The sequence below is a fragment of the Lactuca serriola genome, chromosome 3 (genome assembly GCF_051521515.1).
Source record: "Lactuca serriola cultivar US96UC23 chromosome 3, Lser_US96UC23_V15, whole genome shotgun sequence".
NCBI lineage: Eukaryota > Viridiplantae > Streptophyta > Magnoliopsida > Asterales > Asteraceae > Lactuca > Lactuca serriola.
The window spans coordinates 27,967,057-27,983,230 of record NC_136410.1 but is presented as its reverse complement, the minus strand read 5'-3'; the positions used below and the strand labels follow the sequence as shown (position 1 = coordinate 27,983,230).

Genomic DNA, 16,174 nt, shown 5'->3' with positions numbered 1-16,174 from the left:
GCGGAAATGGTGGACTTCCAGGGGGACGATCATCTAGTTGAGAGAGAAGAACAGGGTGGTCGGTGACATACTTCTGGGTTGTAGCGACGACGTCATGAGGGTGGTGGTAACGGAGGCCTGCTGAAGATTCAAGAGAGCAAGTAGAGAGACAGAAGAGATTTGGGAGAAACGATGGTTTGTAGATGATATTAGGGTTTTCTACGTTTAGACATAGGGGCGGGAGAAGGTACGTTTTCGTTAGGCTTAATAGATTTGTAAACAGTGTTATAATAGGTGTACCTCTTAATTTTCAAGAAATAGGCAATATGTTTAATAATATACTAGCCGTAGACCCGCGCAAAGCGGCGGCGAAAAATAGTTTCCCATTCGGCAATAAGTTCTATACGGAAACATGTTAGATTTCAAGTAACACAAAACATATGCATATTGTTATCGATCGGTTTTACAACAACAAATAAATATAACCCTCGCAATACAAAAGAAAATAAATATTTTGGTGTGTAGTGTACGTTTATAGTCCTCCATTTCAGAAATCAAGACACATCCATACAAAGTGACTTGCTTATACCTTTATTGGTATTGATAAAGTCAATAAAAGGGAGAATCAAAGTTAATCTTAACAACCCGGTTTGCTTGATACATATAAGTTTAAACGGATATATATCCTATTATCTACTTTACTATCTAAAGTTTTAAACCGAAAAATAATAAAATTAATACAACCATATTTCATGGAAGATGAATAACAAATGGAATACTAATTTTCTATTAGTCATAAATCATACATAGATATTTTTTCTTAGTATTAAACAAAGTATTTGATTTTACAACTGACTGGTCAATTTCGATTAGATGGCATAAATAATAAATAAAGCTTAAAAAAATTACAAATAAAAGAGCCTATATAATGGATTATTTGTTTTATTTTAATTGGATAAGAGATCGGGTCAAATTTTTGGAAGAGATAAGATTTCAAAGGTAATCAAATTAAAATTTAATATTATTTTATTTATGATTAGTTGTACTTGACGCTTAGAGAGTTGAACGTCTTAAAAAAATAATATTATTTTATTGGATCTATTTATAGAAATAGTAGGATTTCTTTTATAAGTTAGTAAATATATATATATATATATATATATATATATATATATATATATATATAGAGAGAGAGAGAGAGAGAGAGAGAGAGAGAGAGAGAGAGAGAGAGAGAGAGAGAGAGAGAGAGAGAGAGAGAGAGAGAGAGAGAGAGAGAGAGAGAGAGAGAGAGAGAGAGAGAGAGAGAGAGAGAGAGAGAGAGAGAGATTTTCTCCAACTCTTTTGGCTGACTTTCAACTTAGAAACGGATGCATCGTCAAATGGGATTGTGCCACGCTTACGAAACAGCCAACTAGGTCAAGAGTAGTCAATCGGTTTCTTCTCTCCAAAGCCTACTGAGTATTTATGGTCTCGCTCTCATTTACCAACCCAACTCCCCACGACCAGAAGAAATTTTATATCACTTTGCAACAAAGAGAAGGAGTTCATATCAGAAATTACACCGACACTGGTAACTTCATTGCTTTCTCTCTCTAAACTCGTTTTCATCTCTTCCCCTCTCTTTGTCTCTCTCTATGTGTGTGTGTGTTGTGTGTGTAAATGTAAAAGAATTGTTTTGACTTTAATTTCATGGATTTTACATGGCGTAAGACTATGCCTTTTTTATTTTTTTGTTTTTGAGTGATGTAATATTTTGTATGTCTCTGTGCGTTTCTGTCATCGTTTTGATCGAATCTATAACCAAGCTTAAGCCGTTGAGTCTTTTTTTGGGTTTTTGGGTATGATATCTTTTCTTGCATGTAGCTGAATGATGATTTTATTACATTTTTTGAAGTGATGAATTCCTTTTGGTTTTGATGTTTTATAGGAAAGATGTTCGGAGATTGTCAAGTGATGTCAAGCATGGGTGGTGGAAGTGGGATTTCATCTGAATCCATCTTTCCTAACTTCAACTTCATGCCTTTCACCGATTTTTCTTCCGTCATCCCAGTAAGCTTTCTTTCCCACTCTCTTTCCGTCATCCCATTCGCATACATTTATATTGTGAGATGTTAAATTTTGATACATGGTTTGATTTGCAGAAAGAAGAGATGGAAAGCATGGTGAGATCAGGAAAAGAGGAGATGGAAAGCGGGTCCGGCAGCGAACAGATTGAAGGAGGAGTGTCTGGAAACGAACAAGACACCGATCAACAACCCCCTGCAAAGAAAAAACGCTATCACAGACACACCGCTCACCAGATTCAAGAAATGGAAGCGTGAGTATATTGAAAATCTATATATCTCTCTTTGCCTTCTTCATCACTACATACATATACATATACATTTGGTGATATATAAATATGTATATGTATCATTCTTTTATATATTTGAATTAATATTTTTAAAGGTTTGACTTTGTGTTTGGACAGATTGTTTAAGGAATGCCCACATCCAGACGATAAGAGAAGGATGCGATTAAGCCAAGAACTTGGGCTTAAACCACGCCAAGTCAAATTCTGGTTCCAAAATCGGCGTACCCAAATGAAGGTGCGCATGTTAGCATTTATCCATTCCCCCCCTACTCTTTGATCTGGGGGTGTACATGCTCTCATTTTCTTGGCTAAACCTAAAATTTAATGCCAACTGTGAAACGTACACACACCAAGCACAAATTTCAAGAAGACGTGTTTTGAGTTTTGACTCTTTATATACGTGTTTGTACTGTACAAGTTACGAGCGTATGTTTAGGAAAAGATAAAATTGTTTTGGTGTCAACCAAATAATACCATTGAAGGCGTTTTGATTTAATTTCTTCATAAAAACAAAACCATATTATTTTGTCTTTTGTTTTCAAATTCTATTACTTTTTTTTTTTAACATTTTTTGTGTAATATGTAAAAGTTGTTCTGATTTTTATTTCATAACAAAACTAAACAAAATGAGTTTGTGTCTATTTTTTTAAGAAATTTACAAAAAATAAGTATATATATATATATATATATATATATATATATATATATATATATATATATATATATATATATATATGAGTGTGTCTGTACGTGAAAACCCAGTTAATAAAGAGCAAATATATATGTCTTGTGTTTTATAATATTTTAAAGTGCAATAGCATTAAAGGCAAATAAATCAAGGTCATAAATAATTCTCCAAACCATAAGATATCTTCAATTTATGGTCATGGAAAGTGATGTATTAAATTTTCATAAACATAGAATTAGTTAACCGTAATTTCTATGTAGATATATGTATTTTCAGTTATTTAAGAACAAATTAAAGATGCAATATTTGAACGGTTGAAATATGATTGAATAATTTGTGTCACTTTCATAAACTTGTAAAAAGTCTAAAATACTATTGCATATATATTATAAAAAAAAACGTTGTTACATAATTAAATTGTTAAAAATGTCAAACATTAGTGCAAAAAATAAATATCTAATCGGTGCCATGTCATTAGCTAGTTCTCAATTACAATGTCAAACGTGATAATTATAGAACAAAATATAATTGAATATTCTTTTAGAAATGTATTATGTTGCGTAAACTGATTTAAGGAATTACTATGTTTAAGTTAATGCATTTTTAACCATTTATATAATACAGATATTGTGTTTTTAAAGTTTGTTTTTTAATAATTAATGTAACACTAACGGTTTTCCTTTGACCAATTCATAAAAATTAAATATTGATGAGTTGTCGGAAAGCATACGTATATAATTATAATAACCACAACCATACGCTATGGTGACTGTAGAGTGTAGAGATGCATTTACTGTATTTGCCATTTGGTTGCTTTCAGCCTGCATTTTCCATTAATATACGCTGGTGGGGTGTACAGTCAACCCCTACACTTCCAGCAACATGACCTCCCACAAAGGGAGCACACTCTTTAAGTCTCTATCCATTTAGGGTTAGGGTTTTATCAACTTACTTCTCTCACTATTTGATTCTATACCAATATTTTTTTGAATCGTCACTTCATGGGCTCCATTCTTGTGCTTTTATTGATATTGTATGTATTACCTGTCCCTACTTCTTGTACATTATGTATTATTACTTGTACATAATGTGTTCGAAGAGATGGGTTGTCTTTAATTGTGGATCTAAGGTACATAAATTTTGTTATGTAGGCACAACAAGACAGAGCGGATAATGCGATTCTTAGAAATGATAATGACAATTTAAGAAATGAGAACAGTCGTCTACAAAGTGCATTACGTGCCCTTGTTTGCTCTAATTGTGGGGGTTCAACGATATCTTTTGATGAACAGCAACTTCGAATGGAAAACGCTCGCCTCAAAGAAGAGGTATGATCTAATCAGCTTCAGTGCTTTGAAATCCCTGTTAATTACCATTTAATCATCAAATTAAACATCTAAAAGATGTTCTTCGTTCTTTTTAATTTAATTAGGTTGTTTTTCTGTATTAAGTTAATAGATATTCATATGGGGTTACTGGATTAAGTCTTCTCTCCATTAAGACCATTAAGTAAAAGAGAAACAGCAATCAAGTGTGATTAATTACTTTGATCTTTCTTGATCACTTGTTTTTGTAAATCAGGTTTTCTAAGTTTGGAGTAATCTATCTATTCTGTATAATTTAACTAGTAATTTTGAAAAATAATTAACAATCTCAAATAATGCACCAGTAAAATTCTATAACATATTATTTTATATATCTATTTAATGAGCATTATGTTTTAATCTTGGCAATAAAGAGCTAGAAGGTGATTCGATTGTCTACCACCTATTAAAGCTAGCTGTTTATAACAGCACTGATTAATCTTAATCCACCGAGAATAAGATTTAAAGTTAAGATTGGTGTGATTGAGTATGAAATTACTCTTTTCTTGCAGTTGGATCGTGTATGCCTTATTGCGACTCAATTCTGTGGGAGTGATCCAATGCAAGGACAAGGACATGGTCCTTTATCTTCATTGATGACCTCTAATCTCGACTTGGATATGAATATGTATCCCAGAGCATATGATCAAGAGGGATTGCCAAATTGCAGTGAAATGTTACAGATGAATCCGTTAATGGCATCTGAAGGTCCCAATTTTGCTGCTGCTAATGGGTTAATCATAATGGACGACGAAAAACCTCTTGCAATCCAATTTGCATTATCGTTTATGGATGAAGTGGTTAAGATGTGCAGACTTGGAGAATCACTTTGGACCAAAGTTAATGATTCTGGCAAAGAAGTACTTAATCTCGATCAACATGCCAAGATGTTTCCATGTTTTATTAGCCAGAAAGGTGATCCGAATGAGTTCAGATATGAAGCCACTCGCGCTAGCTCGGTTGTGATAATTAACAGTGTCACCCTGGTTGATGCTTTTCTTGATGCGGTATATATCGTTTGTTAATTGTATTAAATGCACGTTTATTTATTTAATTTTTTTATTTTTATCGATTTAAAATAGATATTATGTTTATTTTTAATCATTCTTTCTTTCGGGTATTGTAGGATAAGTGGATGGAGTTGTTTCCCTCAATCATCTCGCGTGCAAAAACGCTTCAAGTGGTCACTTCTGGTGTTAACGGAAATGCAAACGGTTCCTTACAACTGGTGTGTGTGTGTGTGTGTATTTCGTTATGCACTTTTTTTCTTTTTTTTCTATGAAAATGAAGTTTGGATGAATTACATAATTTCTTATGAACAGATGTATGCGGAGCTGCAAATGCTATCACCACTTGTGCCAACAAGGGAAATTCATTTCCTTCGTTATTGTGCACAAAATAGCGATGATGGAAGTTGGGCAATCGTTGATTTCCCACTAGACAGCTTTCACGAGACTTATCAAGCCTCCCTTACTAGATACAAACGTCGCCCTTCGGGTTGCATCATTCAAGACATGCCTAATGGCTATTCAAGTGTGAGAAATCCATATAAAATATTAATATATACTACATTTCTTGATGTTAAAAATATCAATCTTGTTATATATATACTTGAATGAACTCTTTTTTTTAATTTTATTGATTCAGGTTACATGGATTGAGCATGCTGAGGCCGAGGATGAGCCTGTTCATGGGATATTCACTGATTATGTTAGCAGTGGGATGGCATTTGGAGCACGAAGATGGCTAGCTGTTTTACAACGCCAATGTGAGAGGCTCGCAAGCCTTATGGCGCGAAATATATCTGATATTGGAGGTAAAAATAATAATAATAATGTATTACTGTATATAATTGAAGTTATTATTTAATGGTGTATGACGACATCTCACATGATTGTATGTTTATAGCGATATCATCCCCGGAAGCAAGAAAGAATTTGATGAATTTGGCTCAGAGGATGGTAAGGATGTTTTGTCTTAACATCACTGGCTCGTGTGGGCAATCGTGGACAGCACTTTCGGATTCAGTGGAGGACACAGTCAGAATAACAACTAGGAAAGTCACTGAACCTGGTCAGCCCAATGGCTTGATCCTGACTGCGGTTTCAACAACTTGGCTTCCTCATCCTCACTATCAAGTCTTTGATCTTTTGAGGGATGAACGCCGGAGATCTCAGGTTCATAAATTTATATACATCAATTAAGTTTTAATTGAGATTAACACGCTTCAGTTTGTGTTCTAATTAATATGTTGGTTTATATGCACAGCTTGATGTGCTTTCAAATGGGATTCCGTTACAAGAGGTGGCTCACATTGCAAATGGCTCTCATCCTGGCAACTCTATCTCTCTCCTTCGTCTCAATGTAAGTTTATGGTTCTTCAAAACCCTAATGACATGAATCATTGGAATTGTTAATAGAAAGACCGAAAAATTACTCAAGTTTTTTTTACTATTTTGTAATAAAAGAATGACGTGGTATGTTTTGGGAACAGGTGGCTAGCAACTCATCACAGAATGTTGAGCTGGTGCTTCAGGAGAGCTGCACTGATGATTCTGGTAGTCTTGTGGTATACTCAGTTGTTGACGTGGATGCAATCCAGCATACTATGAGTGGTGAAGATCCATCGTGCATCCCACTTCTCCCTCTAGGATTTGTGATTGTTCCAGCAGGACAAAACCCTAATGACAACATCACCTCCACCACCACCACCACCGGGAACTCAACTGAATCCGGAGGAGGCTGCCTATTGACTGTCGGACTACAAGTGCTGGCCAACGCCATACCCACAGCAAAACTCAGTCTCTCGAGCGCCAACACAGTAAACAACCACATACAGAGTACAGTGCAACAGATCATCGCCGCCCTTGGTGGGGTTGCCGCCGGGAACGGTAACAGTACTGGTGGCGGCAACAGTGGCAGTTCTGATGGAGATAATGTTGGTGGTTTTGACGAGCCAGCAACAAGACCAATCAAGAAAGTCGATCTCAGCCCAACTTCAAAGGTTAATTAAACTATTAGTTAACCAAAGAAGTGACTGTTATGGTTTTCTTTTCTTTTATTTATTTATTATTTTTTTTGAGTAAAAAAAAACATGCATGGGTGTGGTTTGTGTATTGAAGTAGGGTAGGTTAATTAAAAGGGTAAAAATGTCTTTTAAGTTACATGACATTATGGTGGTTCTGAAGAGAGTCAGAGTGTAATGAAGAGAGGTGGTTGGTAGGTAGAGAGGGTCTGCAAAATCAATCAATGGAAGGTGGTGGGGGGAAGAAGGTGCATGGTAACGAGGGTAGTCAAGAGCGCACCAGATAAGTTCCTTGGGTGACCTTTTTAGGGTTTCGGGACTAAACAGTCAACAGCAAGGATAATGGTTCGGGAATTGACTTTCTTTGTTTTTTTATGGTTTGTAACCCCCTTTGAAACCATTTTGGAAATTTGTTAATTTCCATTGATCAGAATATTTTTATGGACTTTATAATATATAAAATATTTCAAATTTTCAAATCTTTTGGTTAGAATTATATATTCGTGAAAATTCAAAAACTAAAATGAAATAGTAGATTAAATAAATTTTACGATTATCATTCTACAAATCTTATTTAATTTTTATTTTTTGGTTATTAGAAACATTGATAACAACTCCTTAAAATTAATATAATAAATCAAGATTATAGATTTTTTTTATAATTGTTTAAGAACATTTTTAATGGTAATTTTTTAAAACTTTTTATTATTTGAAAAAGTCCTTAAAATGTCTCTCTACTGTTGGAGATTGAAAGACAAAATTGCAAAAATGGTCCATATAGTTGACAAAATTATATGGTTTTAATCCAAAAACGTTTGATAATGTATCAGTGGTTTAATTATGGATACATTGTGTGATTTTGGTCCCTATGGTTGACATTTTTGTATGGTTTGGTCAATACCCTACTTAAAATGACGAATATGCCCTTCATTATTTCTTTTTAATTTCTTATAATTATTTTCTTACTAATTTAAATAAAAGAAAAACAAAAAGAAATATCACACCCACCCCACCCCACCCTACTTCCTACTAACCCACTTACACTTTTTCTCTCTTCCTCATCTCCGATTAGCATCTCTCTCTCTCTCTCTCTCTCTCTCTCTCTCTCCATTACTGTCGCCACCACTACTTGTCGGACCACCGTTGTATGCTGAACACCACCACCTTCGGACTACCACCGTTAGAAGACCGCCACCACTACCTGTCGGATCTGTCATTGAATGTAACACCCAATGTTGAGGTATTTTTAATTGTAACCCTTTGTATGATTAAATATTGCATTTTGATCCCTGAATATAAGAAAGAGTGCAAAATGGCCCATAGTGGCATTGTTGTAAATTTGGGCAGAACACGCGTACGCTGGGCTTAAGGAGCATTTAAGGGAACGACGCCGTTTTGGGAGTAGGTTGGGCGTACAATGTGTATGCTAGGCGTACTCCGTCTAGGCGAAAACCCTAATCTTGAGGGTTTGGACCCTGAATATTGATCCTTAAGTCCCATTTCCCTACCCCATTTCCAGCCTCCATCATTAGAAACGTCATATCTTGCAAACCCTAGCCCTATTTATTGCATTTTAAAGCTTAAGTGTATGTTTTAGTGTGTTCCAAAAGAAGAAGAAGGTGGTGTGTAACATCCCAAAAATCAAGACTAAAATTTTTCGTTTTAATTATATTGCTTATAAAACTTGTATGAGGAAAACATTACTGATTTCATAATAACTCATACACCATAGTTACATGTCTCAAAACCCATATCGTCAATTAGTAATAATGTCAGAGTACAATCCCAAAAATCTCAAATGCGGAATCATGTGTGTGCGATGCGTTGCTACCTTGCCGGCTCCTTCCCCTTCGACGAAGAGGTACCTGAAACCAAAATCGAAAACCATAAGTACAAAGCTTAGTGAGTTCCCCCATCATACCACATACCATGCAATCATACGTACTGTCAGGCAATTTTGGGGCGCCCGACCTACCTATGCCAAGCCATTTTGGGGTGCTGACATACCCGTGTCAGGCTATTCTGGGGTGCCTGCCTACCCTCCTGTCTATCTAAACCGGCCACGGGACTGTTTCACCCCTACCACTATCACATAATAACATATCATAATCATGTTGTTAGACATATCTGGGGTGTCTGGCCTACCCTTCGGTCCTAACGATCGAATCAGGGTACTATTCCCCTCCTACTACCATTATCGCATATAACATATCATACTGGCACATAAGATACATCAGGTAGTAGCAAACCTAGACAATTAACACAAAGACAATCATCTCAACTATAACTCTTACTAGTGGGCCGAACTTGGTGCTTTAGACCCACTTCTACTGGAAGGTAACTCACCTCGATGTCGTATAGTGTCTGCACTGTCCTCGATATGGAAATCAACTCTTCTCGACTCCTCAATCCCTACACAACATCCTTTCTACATTACCATTTCATACTCATAACCCTTACAAGGGTCACTCAAGTCCAAGTCAAAGTCAAGGTCAAAATCAGGTCAAAGTCAACATCTGGTTGACTAGACTCGCCGAGTTGGTTCACCAACTCGTCGAGTCCCCACGTCCACAAAATGTCATAACCCCGTCCCTACTCGTCGAGTCTAGCAAGAGCTCGACGAGTTCGCCTTCAACAAAACATTGAGACCTTCTTCAACTGATGTGACAACCCAAAAATTTCCATTAGGTAAAACCATCCACTACAATTGAAGTCAAATCTGTATCAACTAACTATCAAACTTTTGGGATGAGTTTGAGTGTTTTAAGGTTAGTGCTCCATAGGATATCAGGAGAGAGGATACACTAGGGTTTAATATGTTGCAATAAGTGCCCAAACCTTCAAGAGTTTGGAATATTACAGTCCAAAAATGGTATTCGGACCAAAAACCCTCAAGGCTATATAAAGAAAATTTAGCCATTTTGGATTCATTTGTTACATTTCTAGCTAGAGAAAAGTCGATTTTCTCTCTCAAGGATCTTCACCAGATCACCCCCAACTGTGAGTACTTCAACCTAAAGTGTATATAAGTGTGTTATATTGTAACACCGTAAATTTCAAAATAATTTTTCACAATTTATAAAAACATTTCCCATTAACTTTTCATAAAATCATCAAGTTTAAATCCCAATTTACATTATACAAAATCCCAAGATCACAAGTATAACAAAATCCCATGCGTGTGTACGGATCAAGCCGGCGCCTTCCCACGGTCATCGCTAGTACCTGAAACAACAACACTAACACTGTAAGCACAAAGCTTAGTGAGTCCCCCAAAATACCACACATAAAACACATATTAGCCACTCGAGGCTATAACTCTATGGGTCCGTGCACCCAAACTCTGTGAACCCTCAGGTTCTAACTCTAGGAACCTTCCGGTTCCAACTCTGTAAACATGCACATCATAATCACATAGAAATAATGCAGTACAACATATAGCATACAATACTCTATCACATAACTCTGGTCACCTACTCAAGGTAAAGTATAGTGAGAAGACTCACCTCGCGTATCTCGGTATCTCACGAATCCTGGAAATCCCTCGTGCTCGATCCTCCGAGCTCTAATCCTCCTATAACATCATACGTCTCTAATTAACACTTTTTATCTCTAAGGTTGACTATCCCTAAGAAGTCAACACAGGTCAACTCTGGTCAACGGTCAACAGTCAACTTTGACCGGACTCGGCGAGTGCACAAGGGCAACTCGGCGAGTCTAGACGTTTTCACCAACTCTCTAGGATTCCCTTCTTACACGTCGAGTACTCCCCCTGACTCGACGAGTTCCACCTGGAAGAATCGTGGGGCCACCCCGACTCAACTCGCCGAGTCTCAAGAACAACTCGGCGAGTCCCAGCTCGACTCAGTCCACCTGTCAACCCTCTCTAACTCACCCTAACTCACTAAGTCAACCTATGACTCGACTGGACCACTCACTGAGCGAACTCAAGGCAATCTTCAAGCTACTCGCCGAGTCTGCTCATCGGACTCGGCGAGTCCATGCCATGCAATCACTCAAACTCGCTTCTAAGGTCAGATCTGCTCCAACAATTCATAGATCTGGCCTTCCTAGATTGATTCATCACGTAAAGCCCCTAACTTGGTGTCCATAACACACCCCATGGCTCATAAGCAACATTTTGACCTAAGACATAAGGATTCCAATCCAAAACCTCCATTGATTCCCAAAAAGCTTGGGCAAAGGGACACTCTGGACCTCCAAGGGTCTAGATCTATGGTCTAAATCGCTTAAGGGACCAAGGGAGCACAAGATCTAGCCACAAAAGGGTTCAATAAACCCCAAATCAATGTAAACATCAACATAGAAGAGGATAGCTCGAAGGTATTACCACAATAGTGATGCTCTGGACTCCAAACCCTCAGAAGATGGCTCCTCTTGCTTTCCCCTTAGCTGATTTTCCCTTTCCTTGCAAAATGACACCTCCAAGATCAATAATGGCCTCCTACTTTGCTCCAAACGCTCACACTCGATTAGGGTTTCACTCAAGGGACTGGTGAGCACAAATGATGGCCATAAGGCCCTTTAAATAGGCCCCAAACCTAAGAAATTAGGGTTTCATTAAACAGCGCGGACTCGCCGAGTCCATATCCTGGACTCGCCGAGTCCAGGCGAATCCCGCGTCCAGAATCGCGACCCTACTCGGCGAGTCTGAGCTCTAACTCGCTGAGTCCCCTCTCAAAACACCAAAATCATAAACAATAAAGATACCTGGAAATCCGGGCTGTTACATATATGCCTTAATAACATGAAAATCAAGCCAAAACAACAAGATTTGGGCCGTGAACTCCATTTTAGGGTGCCAAAATGCCCTAAATGCCTTCCACAAGCCAAGAGACAAGCATAGCCCTTTACCATGATGTGTCTAGGAGCCAAAACAACCAAAATAACAACACCCATAAGTGTTTATGGCCGCAAACACATGACCAAATGGTCCATGGGCCGTAAACTCAAGATAGAGGTGTTTTGATGCCACAAACACTTCCAAGGGCTTAGGCATGAATTTAGAATGCTTCCTTATGACCTTTAGGACCCTCATAAGTATAATTGGCCATGATTTTACGGTAGTAAACTCATTTGGGCCGTGAACACCTCAAAAACTCCAAAGAAGGTGGTCTTTCTCATCCTAGGTTAAAGCTAATGTCCCTAAATCATTCCCTAGCTTTCATACTTGCATTACCACATGTGTAGCCATGAGTTTATGGCCGTAAACTCCCTTGGGCCGTGAACTCATGGTAGTAAACTCATATGTGTGCCTTATACCTTCCTATGTTGAATCACATGTGATTCCAACACTTGGTCAAGGTGTTTCCTAGTCCCAGAAGGTGTCATCTTTCATATAGTTGTTTATAAACACTATATTCATGTCATTATGTGTCCTTAAATATCATTTAGGACTTATTGTGTCTCGGAACTTCATTCGTGGAACTTCTCATCCATACGCGCATACGCGTTTGAATCACCTACATCAGGTGAGTTCATACCCCGTAATGAATCTTGTAACTATTTTAATTGTTTTAAGGGGGGAATACAAGTTGAACACAATGATAATTGTGTAAATGTTTGTTATAAACATCTTTCAAAATGTTACTTATGTTATTTATAAGTTGTTAAAACATTTCAAAACTCTTCTAAAGGTTATGTTACTTTATAGTTATACAAAACTCCATTTTTAAAGTATAAGCATAACTTTGTAGATAAATGAGTCTTTTCAGTAACAGTCCAGTTAGAGCATTAGTAAGCTATTATAGGTATAGTTTAAGAGATTGCTATTCATTACTTCTATTACAATGAAGCACACACAGAACAGAACATAACAGAACAAACAGTGAAGAGAATCAAACAATACCAGAACAGAACATAACAAACAAGTAAATTTGCTATAGCATGATAACACGCAGACATGATCTAACTTTAATGTGAAATACACGGCTTGCATGGATTTGCTCGGGTCGCGTATGGTTCCCTCAATCTCCATACATGAGAGCGGTTAGTAGGGGTTCTAGCTTTCACATTATGACCGTAATAAAACATACATATGTTTTTAGGTTGATAGTACCTCCATATGTCATTATAAACGACATCAGGGTACTCATTTCTCTCATTACTTTCATAAAGTGTTGGTAACACTTGAAGGTTAATCTATTCTCTATTCGAGATAGGTTATAAACTAGGGAGAATGTACTTTTCAGTTAACAAAGGAACAGTAGAGTCTTGGTAGAAGACTGCTTTCATAACAGTAGAGTCTTGGTAGAAGACTGCTTTCATAACAATTGAGTCTTGGTAGAAGGCTACTTTTAAAAAGTTAGAACCATGATGCTAACCTTATGATTCCGTAATGCATACCCTATAGGATACATATATGCTAAGTAGATTCCGACAGCTAATAGGATGTGTGTTCTTCGTTGTACGTCCTGTTCCCGTTGGATGTGGGTTTACACCGAGGTCACCCAATCTATTATCTACCCGAATATATATATATATATATATATATATATATATATATATATATATATATATATTTATGCTTAGTATACATTAAGTCATCATAAGGGTACCAAGTATGGATCAGGTCATAGGACACTAGAGTCAATGCACAGTTTTCTAGTACAAAACTTTCGTTTCAAAGTCAGTACTTTTGGATATACAAAACTAGCGATTTCCCAGTTTAGGGCTTAATCCATTTTATTAAGCCAGTATAGTTTTAAAGACTTTAAGTGAGTTAACTCTATAACACCTTAGTTTATACACCATGTTTATATATAAAACTAATATCCGACAGCTAATAGGATGTGTGTTTTTCGTTGTACGTCCTGTTCCCGTTGGATGTGGGTTTACACCGAGGTCACCCAATCTATTATCTACCCAATACCAAATTATATATAGCACTATAAACAAAGCTATTATAAAAGTAATCACCATAGTCAATATTTTATTATAAGAAATATAGGTTTTCTTAAAAGGAACTCTCCATTAGACATAAAGAAACCATCACAAATAACTCCATGAGTAACAAATGAATACACCAAGGTTATATATGACAACGATCTAACAACCAATGGAATAGGTGCTATCCGCCTTACTTACTGTACCCCATCGGGTTGTAGGTTGAGGGCAGATGCGCATAATCGATTGTTTGTTTACTCCAAGTATATATAACTTGTACCCACTTATTACGCATAGAAAGGCTTGTAGTGTCATTTTACTCAACTCCCATGTTTAGTAGGAAATATATGGTTTTCTAAAGGAACATGCAAACTTTACAAAGCAACACCTTACAGCTTACAGTACTTTACATATACATTTTTAACCACATTTTTACAGCTTACTCACATCACTAAAATCTTATGAACTCACCAGCTTAATTGCTGATCAACTCTTTCAAATAACTTGTATTCTTAGGAGACTATTACATAGGTGCTCGTGTTGGGGATCTAGAAGATGGAGCATTATAGCTTCAAGTCTTGTTTTGTTATTTGTTTATGACTTCTATGTTTTGTGAACACATACATTGTAAACACTTTCTTTCTAAATGAAATGGTTGTTCATTACTTGCTTACCATATACATATCTCTTGATACTTGACATGACGTCCTCCACCCCCGAACATTTCCGCCATTCCGGTTTTGGGGTGTAACAGATTGGTATCAGAGCATTGTTTATAGTGAACTAAGTATATCAACCGATAAAAGATATATGTCTATAAATACAATGGGGTTTAAGTGCTCTGGATAATGATATATTTTAGAGTATAACTTCAAGTTATAAAAATATACCTACTTGCTCATACATGTACATAATAGAACTAGGATCACGAGAAGAACAGAACTAAAAGTATTTAAAGGTTGGGCACTGTCGTCAACCCGAACAGTTATGTAATCATAGCTAGGATCAATATAGCCTGATCAACTTTATTCATTCGAGATGTGACCAACATGTCTTTGGGAATGATGTGGTGTTGCAACAGGGTTAAAACTTAGCAGAACACCAGTCAAGAGAACGCCAGGACAAGTACAGTTAGTGTTAGAGTACTATGGGAGTATTCTATGATACGATAGCGCGATAACAAGGTTAGAACATAACAAGTACATTACGTTAGGATACTATAGGAGTATTTTAGTCTAGATACATAACTTATGTGATAACTTAAAAGACCCTTGCGGATAGGTCTATAATCTTACAAGGTATATTCATAAAGTTTTATATATAATCAAGATCTTATAGACATAGAATCTGTGACCGACGCTTCGCTATCCATTCCTTTTAAGGAAGTAGTGTTGAGGTGGGATCAATTGTTCAAAGGTCTATTTGATCTTTAATTATATACAATACCAATTGGTATACCTAGTATAATTATAGGAAGATTCCGTAAGGATCACCCCATAAAGTTACCTTAAAGCTCATAGGTTCTTTAGTCACTTTCATTCTCACACGACAAGCCCAGATAAACGTAACGACTTCCTCATAGTAGACAACAAAAGAGTTCAGGAGGAACAAGGACAAACCAATGAGAAGATTTCAAAGAAAGATCAGCCGAAGTAACCAAAAACGTCTTACGCGTCACACTAATAAATATTAACTAGGTTAATTTAGCGAGCGAGTGGAAACACTGCTCACATTTCATGTGTTAGAATTATTTTCATACATACATCTGGTAATAGTTATTCAGGAAACAGATATTCATTCGAGGATAGTTATTTCAAATTCATAGAGTTTATTAGGTATAGACTCATTTATGAATTGTT

At 36.6% G+C, this 16,174-nt stretch overlaps 1 protein-coding gene across 2 annotated transcripts; it reads left to right on the top strand.

Annotated features, from left to right (window-relative positions):
* The first annotated feature begins 1,413 nt into the window (after window positions 1-1,413).
* Window positions 1,414-7,888, top strand: LOC145091736 (homeobox-leucine zipper protein HDG5-like). Of its 2 annotated transcripts, none has more exons than XM_079029520.1 (12): window positions 1,414-1,549; window positions 1,907-2,028; window positions 2,121-2,296; window positions 2,450-2,567; window positions 4,172-4,348; window positions 4,897-5,391; window positions 5,511-5,612; window positions 5,707-5,919; window positions 6,032-6,200; window positions 6,293-6,561; window positions 6,653-6,748; window positions 6,879-7,888. In XM_079029520.1, the coding sequence occupies exons 1-12, from the start codon at window positions 1,444-1,446 to the stop codon at window positions 7,395-7,397; spliced, it is 2,562 nt and encodes an 853-aa protein (XP_078885646.1). In that variant the 5' UTR covers window positions 1,414-1,443; the 3' UTR covers window positions 7,398-7,888. The 2 variants fall into 2 exon arrangements, with proteins under 2 accessions (XP_078885646.1, XP_078885647.1); XM_079029521.1 differs by lacking the exon at window positions 1,414-1,549 and adding an exon at window positions 1,594-1,817.
* The last annotated feature ends 8,286 nt before the right edge of the window (window positions 7,889-16,174 follow it).